Below are 19,545 nucleotides of genomic sequence, written 5' to 3' on the forward strand. Positions count from 1 at the left end.
CTGATAATATAGTCTGCAGGGAATTTTTGAAATCTACTAACTCATTACGTTCCTAAAATATTTCTTCCCCTTCACACCTCAAGCATTTCCTATTTACCCAAAGCAAAATTCTTTGTAGTCTACTTGGGGTATAAAAATAACTATGTAAACATTTCCAAGCAAAGATCCAAAATCTTCTAGACTTTGTTGCATATTTGGGATGCATATACCCCCCCAATTGTTTCTTTACGAATTGCTTATCCAATCTCTCCCCCTATCCTTTATAACCTCCTCTGATTTTTACAGTTATCTTGCAATATTTTAAATGCCATACTAATCCCTTTTTAACAGCAGCTTCTGTTCTAGATTCTACCAAAAACTGTACCAGCACTGGTCTTTCGCTAAGGGTCCCCTTATTCCTTACTCTTTGCCTATACTCTGATACCAATACTTGATAAGGGAAGGCAGTCTCTAGCCTGCACTCCAAGTAAATTCTTGGCCTCTTCCCATTACCTTTCCATCTCAAATTATTTGCTTCCAATGCCTTGGTTCCTTTGCCAGTTTTCTCCAGTAAATTCCAGCACCCTCTTGACTATTGTCTGTATACCTAATTTCAGTCGTCCCTTTTGGCAGAATCTTTCTCCATTCCCGTGTTGGCTTAGTTTAGAATATTTTCAGCTACTTTATGAATATAATGTGTCTGCATGGTTGTTCTCCTTGAGGATCTGCAGTCAGAATCCCAGTCTTCTTGTTCCTTGAGCTTCCCCCCTCTATTTCGCAGTCTTTCAACTTTGAATTGAACCTATGAACCTATGATTGAGTGAACCTATGAACCTATGATTGAGTACAATGCCCCATTCGGAATGTATCTGACCCGACACTTGCAGCAGCTGGAGAGGCCACAAAAGTTCCTCACCAAAAGGATAAAGGGTCTCAAACATCTGTCCTATGCTGCCCGACTGAAAGAACTCCAGCTCTATTCAGTCAACTTACGCTTGCTCAGAGGTGACCTTTGCCTAACATACAAGGCCATGTCAAACCCAGACTTGATGAATATGCTTCACCTCAAAAAATCTAGATCCGTCAGAGCCACAAGGGCGGGAGACTTAAACCTCGACACGGCTATTAATAGGACGTGCTGGAGGGATAGATTCATCACCCAAAGACTCCCTATGCTGTGGAATAAAATCCCGGTATATGTGAGGCAGAGCACCTCGCTGGCCTTGTTCAAGAGAAATCTTGACCAATGGATGGGAGATCAGATATACCAGGGATTATCTCAGTGTCACTGCTCAACAGAGGCACAGCAAAATAATGGGTATAGTTCCCCATACTAAAGGGGTGGCGGGCTAGGCTTGTAAATGCCCTCGGGCAGATAGCCTAGTATGAACCTAATTGTAGCTTTCTGTTTGTACTATGTATGAAAGCCTTAACTGTGTAGCTCTGACATACCCCTTTAAATCAGGTAATCCCAAACCTCCTTGTTTTATTGGAAGGATCTGCTTATCCCACTTGACCCTTACTGTCTTCTCCCAGGTAAAATCCTTCAGCTGTTTAACTGCTATCTACAACTTCTGGTTGATAATTTTATACACAGGTCAGGCATATTTTTAAAGTGACTAAAAGCATTTGGATTGCTTGCATCTTGCTATCCATATCCGTAAAACAGAGCTTCCAATTTCTCAGTTTTTGTTTGGTCTTTTGTTTAGTCTCTTCCCACATATCCTGAGCTGCCATAATTGAATCTTTATTTTAATCCATACTCCTAAGAAGTACTTTTATCATGTCCCCCAAAATACGGGTTGCGCTGAGCCAATTCATGTTGTAGGTACATAGTTTACTGCTATTGTCTTTGTCTTCATTAATTTTGTATCCCAAAAAGACTTGAAACTGTCTCAAAATGTTCTGCAACACTAAAATGTCCTTTTCTGCATTTGTCAGGTATAAAATATTTGCAAATAAAGACCGCTTTTCTTGACTGCCACACCAATTCTATCCTTAAATTTCAGAGTCCCTTGTTTTCTTGTCATTTGTTCTAAATTTAACGCAATTAAAGGAGAAGGAGGACACCCCTGCCTGGTTCCTCTGGTCAAACAGAACTTATCAGACTGGAGCCCACACACTTTAATTTTTGCCTTTGATCCCTCATATCCTCTTAATCAACCTTATAATTTTATCAGGGAATACAAATGCTTCTGTTGTCTTACTCATAAAATCACAGCTTTACTCTGTTGAATGCTTTCTCTGCATCAAGACCCACCAACAACAGTGGTATTTTATTGCATTCTGCTTCCCTCTGGATCATTATTCTGTTGTTGTCAAATGTTTGCCTCCTCTCCACAAAACCATATTGATCCAGATCTGTCAATTTTGGCATCACCGTTGCCATTGTTTTAGCTATTATAGACAAACTCTTCCTAATCATAGTTTAATATTGAAATGGGCCTGTATAAAGCTGGATCTTAATGGGTCTTTACCATCTTTAGGTATTACAGCTACCACCATTGGGAGGGTGGCCTAATGGTTAAGGTGTTTGCATTACAAAACACAAGGTGCAGTGTTTGAGTCTCACAAGGGATAATTGGCCAGGCCTTAAAATGTCTCACAAGGGCAGTTAGCTTAGTGCTAATCTATCCTAGGGCCGATAGCCTAGTACCAACCTGTGAACCACTTTCTTCCAAGGATGTTGGTGCTTCTTTTTTTAAAATACTGTTACAAAACCTTCCAGATTTTAGTTTCTTTCCTCCTAGCTTTCAAACTTCCACAGGGATACCATCTATTCCTGGTGATTTTCCTGTAGATTGGTTATACTTTATTTTTATCTCGTATCCACCTATCCTGTTAGTAGTAGTAGAGTATCACCTACCTCTAACCTTGGCATATTTAATTCTATAAACATTTCCATTTGTAACGTTTCTTGATTTCTACTGGGGCTCTTGGACCTGTATCTTTTTTTCTCCCAGGTTAGGTAAGCTTTGGAAATCTACCCAAATGCCAGTAAAGCAGTGTGTTGAACGTAGTAAGTCATACTTGAGCAGGACTTGTACAACTGTACTTTTCTTTTTGTTTTGGTCGTCAGACTGTCATTTGTCTGCCTTACAGTGAATGCAAATAAAAAAAAACAAAAAAAAAAAAAGCTGCAGCCCAAAGCTCAAAATGAAAGGATGATCTTTTATTCCACTGAATTCACACTTTGGTTGAAACACACAGGGTTTACTAATCCCGCTCGCCTAGCATTACAGCTAAAAAGGCATCTTCAGAGTCGCATGTAGTAGTGCAAGGCACCCTGTGGATAGGCTATCCTTTATGGGTCTGTATTATATCATTGAACGCTTAAAGCGAACGATTATTAATCAACTCCATGTAAGCGAAAGCTTACAATATCGAAACCTCAGAACAGAGATTTTTTTTCCCCCAAGGGAAAAAAATTGTGGTTTCAAAAAAAAAAAAAAAACAAACATTACATGAAGTGGGGGGGGGGGGCTGCCCCCCCCATCCCTCTTACTTAAATACACCAACTCCAAGATCACACTACAATACCGAAAAAGGCAAAGTAACGGAAGCAGCCAAGCGAATCCTTGCCTAGGGAAAGAATTTGCTTAAAAGCAGCTTCGCTATTTTGCCTTTTCGTTCTTTTACGTTCAGTCAAGACGCATTCTACAGAATGCATCTGCAATCACGTAATAGGAACCAATCATTTATACCTGTTTTTTCTTTAGCATTTAATCTCAGCTGCCATTCTGTTTCTGTTATCTGAATCTGTAAGTCACTATCACCTCCTCTGTTTTTTCTCACTATCAATTATAGCAAATATAAACTTATTACTACTGTGCATATAAAGGGCACTACTTATTTTACATTTTCTAATGCCCTTAGTATGCTCTAAAATTCTTTCATGTAGGGTACTCACGGTTTTCCCTACATAGAATGCTGGACATGAAATGCACATTGCAAAACTAGGAATATAGTATATTGCAGTTGCATCTTCCTGGACATTGCAAACTTCTGCTGTATTGTCACTATTTCTACGTAGGGTCCATCATTAATATATCTACAAGTACTGCAAAAGCCACATTTACTTATTTTTGACACATAGGACTCAATGTGTAGTTCTTTCGCCGTTTCTAATATTCCCTTAATATTTCTTCCCCCTACTAAATACCCTGGGGGATGATGCCAGCATTTCTTTTAATGCTTGATCAAAGACTTATTCCACACATTTACTGTCTTAGCTAACTTGTGACCATTTTGATGGTAGGGAATAACCATGACATAATTTTTAGGTACCCCACAGTCTTTAGCTGTTCCACTGTTCATTTCTTCCTTCAAAACAGGGAGAAACCTGAAATTTCTGTTTCTCATAACTTTTCTCTTAACCGTTAATAGTAACTGCAGTGGATAACCTCTTTCCTTGAACTTTCCTACACGTATATGCATTTCTTCTTTAAACTTGTCTCCATTGCTTACTAAACTTCCTTACAGTGAAACCTGAATCATTTTTTTAAGGTGATGCCATTGGTGTTCCAGCCATTTGCTCTATGGAGTCAGCTGTTAGCAACTCTTATAACATGCACTGCATGAAGGGTTGTCTTTTTTGTTCTTGTTTGTGACTTTAACAAGCAGAGCATTTTCTACAACCAAACTTGTTTTATAATTACTTGAATATTTAGTAGCCTTGTTTGTCCTTATACTAAAGCATCTCATGGCAGTACAGTGGCTGGATGTCTACAGTGCAGGGTCTAGATGTTTCCTGCATCTGTATTTTTTTTGCTTTGTACTGTTGTTTTCCCACTACCCAAGACATGCCATGGGAGAATTGGTGATGCACTGTGTAGCCTGCAAGTGTGTGTGTGTGTGTGTGTGGGGTGTACTGGTACCCTGTCCAATATTAGTTTCTGTACCTTTTATCGACTGCCAGCATAGACTGCAACTTCCCCATGTCCCTGAATTGGACTGAGTGAGTAATCGGCAAATGAGTAAGGCATCTCCTATGGTATTCGTATCTGTCGTGGAAGACTGTATACCTCCATCACTTAAAATCGTCAGGCTCCTAATTGGTTTAATGTTAACTGGGTAGGTGAACTGGTCCAAGGATCCTTTTTAGCTAAGTCCCAGGATAATCAGGCCAATAGTTTATAATATGCATTATGAAAACGTGCACACAAGCACATATGAGAATGTATACATATAAGCAAATAGTTTGAAACTACAGAAAAGTATTATCTAAAATATATATTTCAAATCTAAAAAAGTAAAAAAAAATAGAACAGTATCAAGAAAGTGTAGTCCAGTTGTATAAATGGCATATGTATTCAGTAAAACTGAGTAAAGCAACAATTGTAAGCTATTTGCTTATGTGTTGGATCATTCCACATACCTTTTTAACAAAAAGTGTATAAATAAACTAATATGGTTATAGTCCAGCATGCTGGCTAAAATGCAGGGTTGTTTCAGCTAGCTCTAAGGTCTTTAAATCTGATCGAAAAGCAGTGCATAGCCCATAGGTGACGTCACTCCAACGGCAAATTACTAAATACGCTTATTCAAACTATCATAACAATGGAGATTTCTTCTGCTATTCAGTGTAGTGTATTTCATCCATATCAGGGATAGGAAAAATGTACTGTATATTTGTCTTTACTTGCATATAACATGAATACTTTTGACAGTATTTTGATGTTTCAAGATTAGTAGAGTGTGTATGTGCTTTGTTTATGCACTACAGCCTTGTTCCAGAATTATAACTAAAAGAGATCTATTGTTGATGCCGCCTATCTGAACCAAAGCTTTCTTACCAGCTTATTTGATTCTCAGTAAAAAAAAAAAAAAAAAGGTAACCGTTTTTCACTATTTTCTTTGTTATTGCACAAGTAGTAGGTACTATTTACTTTTCGACATTGTAAAAACATGTTAATGTTCAGTTGTTTTCAGGTTTCCCTGTATAAAAGTTTGCTTGTGTACTACTAAAATCTGCAGTAAGTGATTATAAGTTTGCAAAAGCCAGTGAGAAAAACGAAAGTATCCCTGCTACTTATAAAACTCTGTAGTTAAATGGCAAAGTGGATCCATTGCAGTGTGTGTTATTTTTTCCATTTGGTAACTGGGTAGGTGTATAGATCCATGGACCCTTTTCAGGCACAACCCAGACCAAGTAGGCACATGAGCACCATTTGACTACACAATCATTTGTTCACTGTCTGTTTAAAAAAAAATCCTGCGTGGTTAGAGCTAAGGCATTTTCTTATACTTTCCCAACTAGTCACTTTCCCATAAACCCTTCTGTTATCCAGACAAATGCCCTAGTTTGAAAAATATCCAACATTTAAAACTTAAGTAGACAGCTGAGGTCCGCTGAAAAAATGTTTAATCTGTTAGAACAGATAACTCAGCTGATGACTGGTTTGTACTCTGTTTCCTGGCCAAAAGTTGGAATTATTTTTCCCTCTCCCTATAAAAACACAGTAGATTCCAACTCTTAAGGCGCTAACAAGGTAATACCTAAAAGTTACCTGCATCTCCTCTTTGTCTTCTAACTCTCCCTCTTCCTTCTGCTTATCCTAAAACATTAGTCTTGCCTATTAATAGGCGACTGCTTGTGGTGGTTCCGGTAGTGGTTCCGGTAGTTGCTGCTGGCTTTATTTTTCTCACAGGCAGCCACCACAAGCAGTCGCCTCCCACTTGCTCTTTCTTTCCTGCAGTATTCTTTTTATTGCTAGAGTTAATGTTTTAACCAATTTAGCTCTCAGTACTTCTGCAGCCAAAATGACTGGTACCTGCTGTTAATTCTTTGTTTTCAGCTTACACTGATGGGACAGAGCTGAAGAGTTGTACTGTACAGGCGTTCCATTCAAACTAGATGTCCTCAACTGTTTGGAGTATGGGAAGTTCATATAAACCCAAAGTTAAGAGTTCTTAAATTTATAGAAGTCAAGTTCAGTGCTGTTGATGTCATGACGCTGTTATTGGGTGTTGCAGTGCCTTGCTATGGGTTAATAAAAAGGCATGTAAAAAAGTATTGCATCAAGTCTCACCCCACCGCCATCTAGACATGGCAGCTAGGTCTAAGTTTAGCACTTGCCAGCATACAATACATTACAGCATTACCTGTGAGTACGGTCATTAGGAAGGCAGGAGATGTTCATTCTGTTGATCACTGCTGTTGGCTGTATAGCCTGCCAAGGATACAACAGCCGGCCAGCTTCAAGGTATCTTCCACACACCCAGACCATTGGGCAGCTCAAGCTGAGCAGCCTAAAAAGACAAATCTGAGCACCAAGCCCTTCAGAGCTTTCCTGCTATTAGAGAGTACTCCTCTGAGGGCTTTCAAGGATTGATGGTCTGCTTGTGCTGTTGCATTACTGGCCAGATAAGGTCCCTCTGGAGAAAAAAATTTTCACTTTAAAATGTATTGTTTAAATGCACTTTCCTTATTTGGTAGTTATTTTTATTGTAGGAGTTTGTGTTTTAACAGACTGTTAAAAGATTTAACTGTACTTTTAAACAAGTTCACAGTTTTTTCCTTGTTAGTGTAGGATTTGTTAACTTTAAATAATTTTTTTTCCTGTGGAAAACTGTATTTTAGTTTTTGGGGCTGGCAGAGTGTACTGAAGTGCTTTTTACTGTGTTTTTACTGGGGAGCAAATGGGTGGATTTTTACTGTCTTGCGCTGGTTGGTTTCTATGGGAAAGGGGCACCATTTTCAGTTTGACCATGGAACACGCTAGCAGTACCATAGTCTGTTCTTCCAACCACAAAAAGAAAAAGTTAAGCAAACAGCTTTTGCCATCACAGCAGGCTGGCACTTTGTGTCAGCCACAGGTGGGTGACTCTGCTGTGGCCAAAGCTGGTTCCTCAGACCACTTACTTTACCCTGGATCCTTTTGGCGTAGCACCTACAGCTACTGTGGACCAGTGGTTAGCCACATCCTCTGCAGTGGTTGTGGTCCCTTCAGTGGAAAAAGGAGAGCCACTGTTATTGGCCCTGACAGAAGGGACAGGGAAGTCTCCCCTGTTAAGTCAAAACATTGTGCCTATCCCTGGGGAAGCTGCTGCCATTAACAAGTCTGCTGGCCTCATTCTTCCTGTCAAAAAAGAAAAAAATAAACATGCATCTGCTCCTGCTCATGTTTCCTGTACAGGAATAGTTTATTATGTCTGGCTCAGGGTCTAATTCAGACTATTGACCCTTATAAGCTGGTTTCTGGTAAGGAAAAAAGATTCCTCTATTCTTGAAGAGTTTGAAGATTCCTAAATCTGGATAGGAAGGTAAAGGGACAGATGCAGGGTTTTCTTCTTGGATTTCTGATTGAGACAATAACAGAAGCGTATGGTATCACATTCCCCCTGAGAGGGATTCATTTTCTCTGATACTGTTTCGAGACTGTGACAGTGTTTTCAGTGGGAGAGCACGGTGGTTTCTCAGTCCCTCAAAGTGCTGTGAGCTGTTACAAATGGAATTTCCAGATCCTTCTCCCAACCCTCTCTTGTAGTTGGATTGTGTAAGGTTCCTCAGTCTTTTAAGTTTTTATACACTTAATCCAAATCTGACGTGGCAGTTAGAGCTTGGGTTAATCCTGCTGCTAAATATTTAGTTATTTCCAATCTTTCCCTTTCTGACCAAGGTAATAAAATTAAGTATGGGAAAACTGGGTATGCTATGGCAGTTTTTATTTTCAGAATTTTGAATTGTTAGGCTCATAAGTTTATCCTGCCTAATTGAGAACGTATGAGGAATGTTTTCTCTGCAGTTTCTTCTTGCCAGGAAAAATCTGCTTTAAATAGTTTAGTTTATTCCATTTCACATGTCATAACACATTGTGGGTGTGCGAGGCTGTGTGCGTGGGGGTGCGTGCGTGTGCTGGGGTGCTTTTCTAGGGCTATGACCACTGGTTACTGTTTTGAGGTTTGCCTGGCTGCATTCTCAAAACCTTCCAGAAGATCTGAAAAATAAGATTTTAAATTCTCCTTTGGACAGCGAGTTAGTTTTTGGACACTTCCGCAGAGGATATCAAAAAATGTAATGAGAGGGATAAACGGATTCAGGGAATTTGTCAGATATTTCAGCCCTCCTCTGTTTTCCAAGGATTCTCTACCCCCTCATCCAGTTTTGGCAAGAAACAAAATAGTCTCTGCTTCGTTTTCTCAGTTAGCTTGAAAGTTCTGAATGGGTTGGCACTTGAACCTGTATTTGTAGGTAGCTCAGACTGCCTAATCGTTTGGATGTGCATGGAAGTGCCCTGAAGCTTTTGAAGATGGCCGTCTGTTATATCCTTGACAGGATGTAAACCATGTAGTTAAGGCTACTGCAGCAGTGATTGTTCGAACCTCTACTGTTGAGTTTTCTTTACCCAGCTGTACTTTCCTGTGCATCTTGTACGAGTATGCTCTTAACGGGAGGCTTCTCTTGTTCCCTGAGATGAGTATAATGGTTAGTGTTTTCAAAGCTTAATTTCTGAATTCCTGATATAGATGAGTATCTAAAACTATTTCAGTAAGGTGGTATCTGCAAGTTGATACAGTCTGCTACAGTGAAAAATCATATTGGGCTGGAGTTTAGTAAACATTTATAATTTATGAAGAATGAAGTTGTGATAATGGGAATCTGGAGACGACTCATACAAGCAGGGTGTTTGCCCGCCATGTTTTAATAAGACATTTTAATGTGAAGACATTCTTGGATCCCCCACAGTGCTCATTCCACCACACCTTTTCCCTGAGGGTACAAGCAGAAGGTAAATAATTGACCCCACCCTCCAGGGTAAGCATGCCCATCTTCCCCTGCTTGTGTCTAAGTGTCCAAGTCACTAGTGAAATCTGAGTACTTTGGCCATAGTCAGAGCTCTAGCCCTCTTTATCACCAGTGCAGACTACTAGTGTAACATCTGAGTAATGTAAAGCATTGGCTTCTTCTGTATGCTTTAATGGTACTCGTAGACCACAGATACCAACTTGCTTTATAATGTACAGCCTGTCTAAATGATTAGTGTTGAGTGTAAATCGTGAATCATTTCTAAGTACATTAAATGTTTTCTTTTTTCTGAATTGATATCGTATGTCACACAGTCAAGTATATGCTGTATGCCTGATCCATCTGCTTTCTTCATTGTTTGAAACCTGCAACTACTGTCTAGATCCTGACCGATCATGGCTGTTTTTTTTTTTTTTTGGGGGGGGGGGGTAAGCTTCAGCCCACCCTTTCACAGAGTTCCTAAAACAGCTTAGTATGATTTAATTTATGGCACTTACTAATAAGCAAACTGTTCTTATCATTATTTGCACATTAACAACTAGCAATGGGCTTATCTAGCTCACCTGATTCTTGCACCACCAGGCTCTGGGTAACACTCAACAGGATTTGCAGGTTTATGATCTGGTTCTCATTTTCTTCACACTTAACACCACTGCATCAGTCTTTCTGAAGCAGTTTCCAGATGCTGTATAAGTCTGCCATTGTTTTCCTACCATGTACCAACAGATTTCTGCAGATGGAATGCCATCCTCTTTTAGATCCATATCTTCCTTCCAATTTCTTGTGCTCTAATCTCTACACTCCTCATTTCGTGATGGAAAGCCTTTCTTTGCATAGCCTGTTTCTACTCACAAGTGCACTTCTCCAGCCTACTTCTGTTTTTCAGCAGCAGTTGCAAAGCCTTGTTTTGCAGCAGCTTTGTGAGTTTACATAACGCTGTTACTTAATGCAGCTAGTTTCTTTGTAATCAATCGTGACTTTCTACCCATGCTGTGTTCCCCATGACCACATCATCATTGTCAACCCCCCTTTTCCCATTTTATACATGGGGTTTGGGGTGTCATGTCATTTGTCATAATCTCTCTCATGATTCAGTGCCACTTTCCTACCATTTTTGAAATTCTGTCATGGATCTTCTCTCAGGCAGTCCATCTGTCTCTCTGCTGGACACCTTCATTTCCTGTTGCCTTCTTCCTTTATGTCCCAAATCTTCAACAGATTTCTTTTACTTTCTTGCACAAACCACCTTCATCTGTTCTGTTTGATCTTCTTCGCAATTGGAGCTACTTGAGCTTCTGTTCTGATGTCCTCATTCCTTAGTCTTTCCCACAGTGTGTATTCTACCATTCATCTTGGGCACTTCTCCGTCACCTCTTTTCCCCAACTGTTTTCAGTAGTACTGGTTACACCACTGTTTTACATATCTTTCTTTTAAGTTTCTGTGGCATTCTTCTTTCGTACACTGCCCCTGTCAGTCTATGCCAGTAGGCTGCAGCCCCACTAATTCTAGCTCTGATCTGTTCATTCAGACTTCACTTTTAACTACCCCTTCCAGGCTTGAAGTGTTTCCCTTCTGTGTCTGTTCTCAGCTTCGTCAAGTTCCCCCATTTACTGCCATTGTAACTGTCTTGTCTTGCTCTGTTTTATTTCATTTTGCTCTGTTTTATTTCATGTGCCTTCAGTTTTGCATTCCATTCCCTTGTCATTTGCCGAGGTTTTTGTTCAGTCTGCAATGCCACATAGTGTACATACAGCAACTTTGTTGTTCTGTCCCCTGCAACCTGTTTGCTAATGTAGTCCATCACCAGCATGAATGACAGTGGGTTCAGAGATGAAATCGGATACGCACACAGTCCCATTCGGAATCCCTCTACGAGTCCAAACACTGTTCATACTTGTATCATTAGCTTGTTTGTACATGATCTGCACTAATTCTGCCAGTTTTCATGGAATTTGAACTATTGCTGTACTGGCCAAATCAGCTTTCTTGGACTTGTCATATGCTTTCTCCAAGACTGGGCTTATCCCTGACTTCTCAACTGTCTGTTACTGCTGACATTGGGTGATTTATGCTGCACCCTGATCTGAATCCAAACTGCTCATCTCCTATCCTACTTTATACTCTGTGTATTCATTCATTTATTTGTCACCCTCTCCAGAATTTTCACACAGTGTGACAGGAGTTTGACACATCTTTACTGCCCAAAGCTGTGAATGTCCCTTTTGTGCTTGTGGGCTGACAAAGTTTATTCTTCAGTCACCTGGGATATGTATTTCTCTCTGCATTCTACTTTGAATACTGTATACAGCCATTTCCCCTCTAACTCTCCCAACATCTTGGTCATATTTGCTGTGGACTCATCTGACCATGCTGCTTTCCCTGACTACATTTTCCTTGGTGGTGTTCTTATGACTTTTACCATGGGCTTTTCTTTCATCGTAGGCTGTGGTGTAGTGCAACTTGGTTTGTCTTCATTCAGTACTCCTTCCATCTCCCTTTGCCCTGCTGACTGGCGACCAGGTTGTTGCTGGCATCCTTTATGAAGACCATCTTTTTCTTTCTTTGCCCTGTATCCTGATTGTTTTTCTGCCATCTACTGAGTCACATTCCAGAAGCTGGTGGAATGACTCTTCCTAGCTATTTCAGCTGCTCTCTTAGCTAGTTTGTTAGACAACCAGTTTTCCTTCTTAGCCTGGTCCATCTTCTCTCCACTTTTTCTTGCACTCCTTTCTTTTGATGACTTCCTGGACTTTTGCATTCCACCTCCAGCTTTCCTTATTTACCTTATTTCCATACCTAGCTAGGCTGCATATTTGTTATTTATCCTATCACACATGCTGTTTTGATGCACTGAAAATCTTCAACTCCATCTATTTCCTCTTCTTCCTGAGATGTTAGAACCATAAGTATTTATTTGAACTCCTCTGGTTTCTCTCCAGTCAACTTCCAAGTCTTCATCTTAGCTCTGTTGATTGTAGAGCCTTCTCTGACCACTGGTTGTAACTGTGGCCACCACTTTTTATTCTGTGGGCTGATGGTTTGACTGGGGATGACTCTGCAATCCCAGATTCTATCCCAGTGACATTTTCATACTAAGAGGATGTTTACCTGAGCTGCACATTGGTATTTGTGATGCTGTTTCTTGCTAAACCATGTGTTGGCCACCATTAAGCCATTTGTCAGACAGAGGTTTAGAATGTTGTCTCCTTTTTTCTTTTGCCCCACCCGTGTAGACTTGGTCATTCCTCATATCCTGTTCTATGACCTGATATATACATTCAGCTCCATTATCAACAGCAACTCGTGTTGTCGTACTATCTAGCAAGTCCTGCAGCTGCTGTCTGAATGCACTTTTTTTCCCCTTGCTGTAACAACCCTGCTGTGGGACCTAGGGAATCATTGAATAGTGCTATATCCTTACACTGCAGTCTGATGCCCATCAGTGTTCTGTTGCCTTCTCCTCACCACAGCTCCCACACCATTTCTCATCTGTCTTTCACCTGAGTAGTAGACTGTGGATCCCAAGCCAAGTGGCTTTGCTGCACTGCCCCTCCATCTTGTCTCCTGGATGCAGATGATTTCCAGGCTCCTTATGTCATCCACTTCCAAGCTGCATCCTGGCAGTGAACTTGCGTTGAGTGTTGGCAATCCTTAGTTCATGTTGGGCAGGTTGATTGAGTGACAGATGGATGTAAAACCAGTGTTATCACAGGTGACCCAAGCTGAGCATGGTCGTCTTTCATCCTTATTTGGCTTCTCCAAACTTTGCATAAGTAACTCCCTTAGTTATGGTAACTGTCACTCTTAGCTTGGCCAACCTGTCATCATCTTGCGCCTTGTAACTAGCTCCTCCAGCTATCCCCTTGCTAATTTCCTTTCATCCTCTTTCTTTCTAAAATTTCTGTCCACTAAACTTTTTAAAGTGCTTTACTTCCTTTTCTTCTGCAGTCTTCCTCTATCTCTGTTTTGCAGTAGATTTTGTTACTATATTTGCGTTGATACTTTTTTTTTTTGTAGGTTGAGCATAGCTGCAAAATGATCTTGTGATTCAGGCAATGTACCTTTTCAAAGTAAACTGCAATCAGTCTTAAAAATTCAGTGTTAAAACTTGATTTTGCTTTTGCAGTTATTCATTGCTGTCATCTTTGTCTTCTGTTTGTTTTGTCCAGGTGGAGGAAGAAATCCAGACCCTTTCTCAAGTGCTGGCAGCCAAAGAGAGACGTTTGGCAGAAATAAAGAGAAAGTTGGGAATCACACCACTAAATGAACTGAGGCAGAACCTGACCAAAAGCTGGGAGGGCATGACTTCATCCCCAGCGTATGTATTTACTTTGTCATGATTTATTAGGAAGTTGTAAACTGTTTGTCTCGTCTTTCATGCAAATAAAATGAAACGTTATGTGGTGTTTAAAACCTAGCATTAACTCTCACGATTTGTGGAGAGTGACGCTTGAAGAATGCTGTTCATCTAGTCCAGTTTTGCACAACACAGAGAAGGATGCTGTGATACCCATTTATAGACTGGATGGGTGTTACAGGTCTGAGTTGAATGAGTGTCTGCAAACTGGTTGGCTGATGCCAGTGTAACAGCACATTGTGAATACGCTCTACTTGTAAAGAGGTGAAACTGGAAAGTAAATAACAAAAATATTGAGGCTGCTTGTTTTACAAATTTAATAGTGGCCTTGTATCACTTTCATATCCATTTTTGGTAAGGGTGGTTTATGTCCTTTACTGCAACAGAGTTTAAGAATGCTGCTGCACTCTGTTTTGACATTTTGTATAAGCCCTACCATGTGACATAAAAATCTAACTGATTTTCATATATTTCAGTTTTGAGAACTAGTGTGTGATGCAGATGTGACATATGACCCATGGAGTTAGGAGCCAAACAGCAGCAAAGATTTGCTTAAAGTACAAGTTAGTGTTCCATCGCAGTTTGACTATAAATCACGTTACTTTAACTTAAGTGCTGTAATGTGTTTCCAAATCCATCTTGATAAAATTATGTAATCTTAAGGATGTGTGCCCACAATTCAGTTATATCCCCCACTGGCATCACTTGAGAGAAGAGCATCAGGTGTGTCCATAGACTTTAATGGACGGGGACCCACACATGTGTTGTGCATTCATTATAGTCTGTGGACACATTGGCCTATTCACCCAGTGTTGATTTCACTGGGGATTAAATTCAGTGAACTTTTCACTAATGTCATGCAGAGAAAAATAAAATTTCACCAAGACTAATCATAAATTTGGTGCCAGTTTTAGAAAATGCAGGACTGTTCCAGAGACTGCAACCACACACTGTGGTATACAAGGTAACTTAGAAACTCTGATAGAACACTTTAAAATTACAGCAGATTTCACAGACCATATTCTTAGAGAGGTATAACTGTTCTTTCTTGCAAAGTACAAAAAAAAGTAAAATATGTGCAGTAAATAAGTCTGTCATAAATGTGCATTAGATCCTAGTTGCCATCTGGTAAAAGTTAAGCTTTTTGTTTCATATAATCCTGTGAACTAGTGACGTTCACAGCACAAATAATTCTATAGAGCGTTTTTTATTTTCTAGATCAGCTGCTTTTGGAAATGCCAACAATGGTCGATAAGCTCCAGTAGGTCTTTCATAAGTCTGGTATCTTCTGGTGACACTAGCCTCTTTTTCTATTCCCAGTATATGAATCTCAATTAGATCCCCCCCCCTTTTTTTTTTTTTTTACCCTGGACCGTGCCTTAATAGTTTAACTTGGGCTACTACTTTTTATCCCACCCCTTTCAGATGGGAAAATTAGCTTGTAATTTCCCAGTTCTTTTGGAAGGCTTCTGGCTTTTCAGTGCTTATATTATTCTGGTTGTATACCATTATGTCTGTCCTTTCTCTGGGTGAGAAAGTATTGTATGTTTAGTATGTTGATATGATCATTTTTATTTCATCTTTCTGTTCTGTATAAAAATTGCTGTTTTGTGTACCGTTTGCTGTGTACCACTGATTGTATTTCTCATTTTTACTGTTTGGATTGTATCGAGTGTTGAAATATTGTCTACATATGGCTGATATCACTAAAAATGGACATTTGGATTAGTCTACTTATCTAATTTATTAATTAAAAATAAATTATGGCTAGTGGCTTTCTCTGTTCTTTTTTCAGGGACTGGTCCTGCTGTACTTCTGAATATTACAAAATTTTGTTTCTGAGCAAGTTTATTCTTTTAATTTTAAAATTGAAAGCAACAGTGCTACAGATGTACTTGCGTACATGTATGCATGTTTCTAGGCATGGTGTCAGTCCTGTTTGAGTACCACATTTATTAGTCCAGTAATGTTTAGAGGAGTTCTAGGAGTGTTGCTACCAGAACTTAGACTTCTCATATTTATGTATCATCTTGTTTTATGCATAAGGTTTTTAATGTGATACAGAATGGTGGTAGTTAATTTTAATTTTATCATAGATAATATGGTTTATTAAATATTGAAATTTAAACTAGTTTTCCATTGCAATTGTGTATACATGCATACATATTTGTTGCATTTAATTCTTGCATGCAGAATAAAGTTGTATTTGTATGTTTACATTTACTTTTGGTCATTTCATTCCTGTTTGTGCTCACTTAAGTGTCTTCCCATCTACACCCATGACTTCAGTCACATGCAGTATATTTTTATTTCATAAATTTGTTTGAGTCTCATTTGAATTCTGGTGTTTTTTTCCTCTGTGGATTATTTTCATTTTCTGTTAATATTAGCCTGACTGCAGGGACTTTAATGGTATCCAATACCTAGGTAACACAAAAAGCTTACTCTTCAGTAGCGGATGGCAGTGTAGGACAGTAGGATACATCCACTTTGTGTGTTGCCATGAATCTGCTCTTAAAGCCTTATAATACTGACCCTTCTGTGCTGTAGTACTACCTTCTGTGCATGTGGTTTAAAGAAAGTACGTCTTCTCCAAGGATACTGCTTATTTTATCCATTCATGCATTTCATATTCTGTCATTGTAAAGTTCTTGCGTTTATTGTTTAGAAAAAGCTAAACCTTTCAAGTGCACCTGATAACCATTTGATTCACAACCACAAGAGAAGTTATGGTGTGATGTTAGTAGCTGTCGTAGGGCATCTATATTACAACATCGAATTAGTAAATGTATGCTCACATGAGCAAAATTCACGTACTCAAAAACTGTATTGTTGGGGGGCACCCCCCACACCCCTCGCTAAATATATATTCCTACTCTGAGATTGCACTACAGTGAGGAAAGGGTAAAAATCCCAATAGTCACTGTACCGCGAACAAAATACATCAACTTTGAGGATGTGAATATTCGCTCATGTGAGCGTTCAACATTTACTGATTCAATTGTGATATAGATCCCGTCGTAGGAGCTACTGCTTCAAACCTGTGAGACTGTGACATTTAAGAGAGAAGCTCTAGGCTTTGACAGCAATTGGTGCTTGGGAGCAGTGGAAGTCAGGACCAAGAAGGGGTTCTCTTGAGATTTCACACAGTAGCATTAAAGGCAGGAGGGCAGTGGTGCTCTAGTTAATTGGCATAGTCTGGTCTGGCTCTTTTTCAAAAGCCATGTCTAGTTTGGTGGCCTCTAATCCTTAACATTTGATGCCAGTTCTCTGCCATCAAGCCATTGTCATGCTTCATGTGCAAAAGAGAATTGGATGATGAGTGAGCTTTGCTACCAGATATTAACAGCAAGGGACCCAGTATGTGTGACCCTGTTTTCTCTCTTTCCATAGTAAGTTTTGATCCCCTTCATGCAAGTGAGGATTGGCCAATCGGCTCTCCTGAATGTTTGTGGGTCTGATCTGGAGCTTTGATTTTATTTAGTTAGACATTTTGTAACTGGGTATATCTGACTGGCCAGCTGCCCTTTTTCAGCAGAGGCCATGGGGAGAAAGGCTCCATACACAAAACCTTTAAATACACAAAAAACTCTGCTTAGAGAAAAACTTTAAATACAGAAAAAAATTCTGAATACAGAACTCTAAATACAGTAAACAGTTAAATATAGAAAACAAAAACTGTAAATACAGGAAAACTCTAAAAACCAAGGCAAGAAATACAAAGCAAGATGCTACCAAAGTGTTGGAGAAGATGATACACAGGAGGAATAAGAAGGAAAATGAAACAAAAGGTTTAATATCTGCCTGTGATACTGGAGAAGGAGTAAAGATAAATGGGCATGTAGATTAGAAAAGTCTTGGGGAATTTGTCACACTAGTTTGCTGCTTGTATTTAGATGAAGGGTGAAAGTGATAGACAAATGAAGTGGAGGAGGAGTGGGGACAGAGTAAGGTGGGGTATCAGGAAGTTAGAGATGGGGGTGTAGGAGGGAGGAACTAAGGTGTGAGGTATGATGGAATCCGTGAAGAGTGAGTGGTGAAGAAGGGATGAGAGAGTTGGGTTGAGTTTTGGCAGCAGCAGAGCCATGAATTCAGTGGTGTCTCTCAATGCCTTTTTGAAGTTTAGGGTATTTAATGTAGTTCTGATGGGTTAAAGGAAGTTTGTTCCAGGCCAAGGCTACAGAATAGCTTTATAGGGTTTTGGCCTTTTCTTTTTTTGTTGTAGATTTCCAACAGAAGCTTGGTTGGAACTCTGGAGAAAGCGATTGGGTGTATACAACGTGATGTGGGATGAGATGAAAGGGGTCAAGGGATTTGAGAGAGAGATGGTGTGTATTATAGGGTTGATTTGCAGCAAACCTAGCAAATTTATTATATGCGAGTTCAAGTTTAGATTTTAGGCTGGAGTACTGGTTAAGATAGAAGGGCATTGAGCAGAGTTGGAAGAAGATTAGGCATAGGCAAGAGAGTTTGGAGTCCTTGGTGAGGAATTTTTTTTTCTGTAGAGCAAGCCAAGTTTTTTAATACAATTTTGAATGTTTAGATTGAATTTGAGTTTATCAGTGATGACACTGAGGAGTATGGTAGGATGTTCTTCGTCTCACATTGCTGCAGTCATAACCTGTGGGTAGTCCGCTGTCCTCAATCGGCCCGAATACCAAAGAGCTGGGCTGGCGTCGGTCATTGTCGCCTGGAGCTGACGTCAGTACGTAGTAGTACTTAAGCGCATGACCAACGCCATAGCCTCAGTCTTTATTGCCGCGTGGTCCGAAGCAGAAGCAGCGTTTGCGAGTGCCGTTCGGCGTTCTGAAATTGTCTTTTTTCGAGTTTCAGACCGAAGACCAAGTTGGGCTAAGTACCCCATTGGGGAAATCTTTGTCTTTTTCTTGCCTCAGTTTCCGGATGTCAGAAAAAGTTAATTGCATTTCTTGTGGGAAACAGATACCTCATAGGGATTATCACTCTTTCTGTATTCCTTGCTTGGGGCCTGAGCACGACGTGATCGGGTGTCGCTTTTGTGCTAGATTTAATAAGCGCACCATTAAAAGGAGATTAGACTGTGCCAGGCTTGTTTTTGGTAAAGGTGTAACTATAACATGCCGTCGGATCCTCTGGCGCCGCCACCGCTAAAAGCGTAAAGATAAATCTGTGAAGTCAAAACGGATGAGTCGCCCTTGCGGACGCCGGGTTCTCGGAGCCTCCGGTTGAATCTGTGGATCCTGCCGAGGGTTCGGCTGAATCCCAGGGGGAACCTTTACTTTTGCAGGAGTTGGCCTCTCAGGATTTAGGCCCAGCTGAGGGTGCTTCTCAGGTGTCTGTAGTTCCATCCTTACAGAAGGTTATTAGGCCTTCTACTTCAGTGACTAAAGGCCAGGCTAAGGCCAAACCTTGTCTTGTTGGCCCTGGTCATGGTTCTAGCTCTTCAGCCCTGTTCCTAAAACATATGTTGAAAATGGGGGC

At 40.1% G+C, this 19,545-nt stretch overlaps 1 protein-coding gene across 1 annotated transcript in view; it reads left to right on the forward strand.

Moving 5' to 3' along the window:
- The window catches only part of LOC122797178 (tumor protein D52-like), a 491,103-nt gene that overhangs the window by 253,286 nt on the left and 218,272 nt on the right, over positions 1-19,545 (forward strand). The window contains exon 3 of the mRNA XM_044065997.1: positions 13,898-14,050. Coding sequence (XP_043921932.1) covers positions 13,898-14,050 — 153 coding nt within the window. The remainder of the gene's footprint in view (positions 1-13,897; positions 14,051-19,545) is intronic.

This window comes from Protopterus annectens, chromosome 3.part0 (genome assembly GCF_019279795.1).
Source record: "Protopterus annectens isolate FY-2018-M chromosome 3.part0, PAN1.0, whole genome shotgun sequence".
In the NCBI taxonomy this organism is placed as follows: Eukaryota; Metazoa; Chordata; order Ceratodontiformes; family Protopteridae; genus Protopterus; species Protopterus annectens.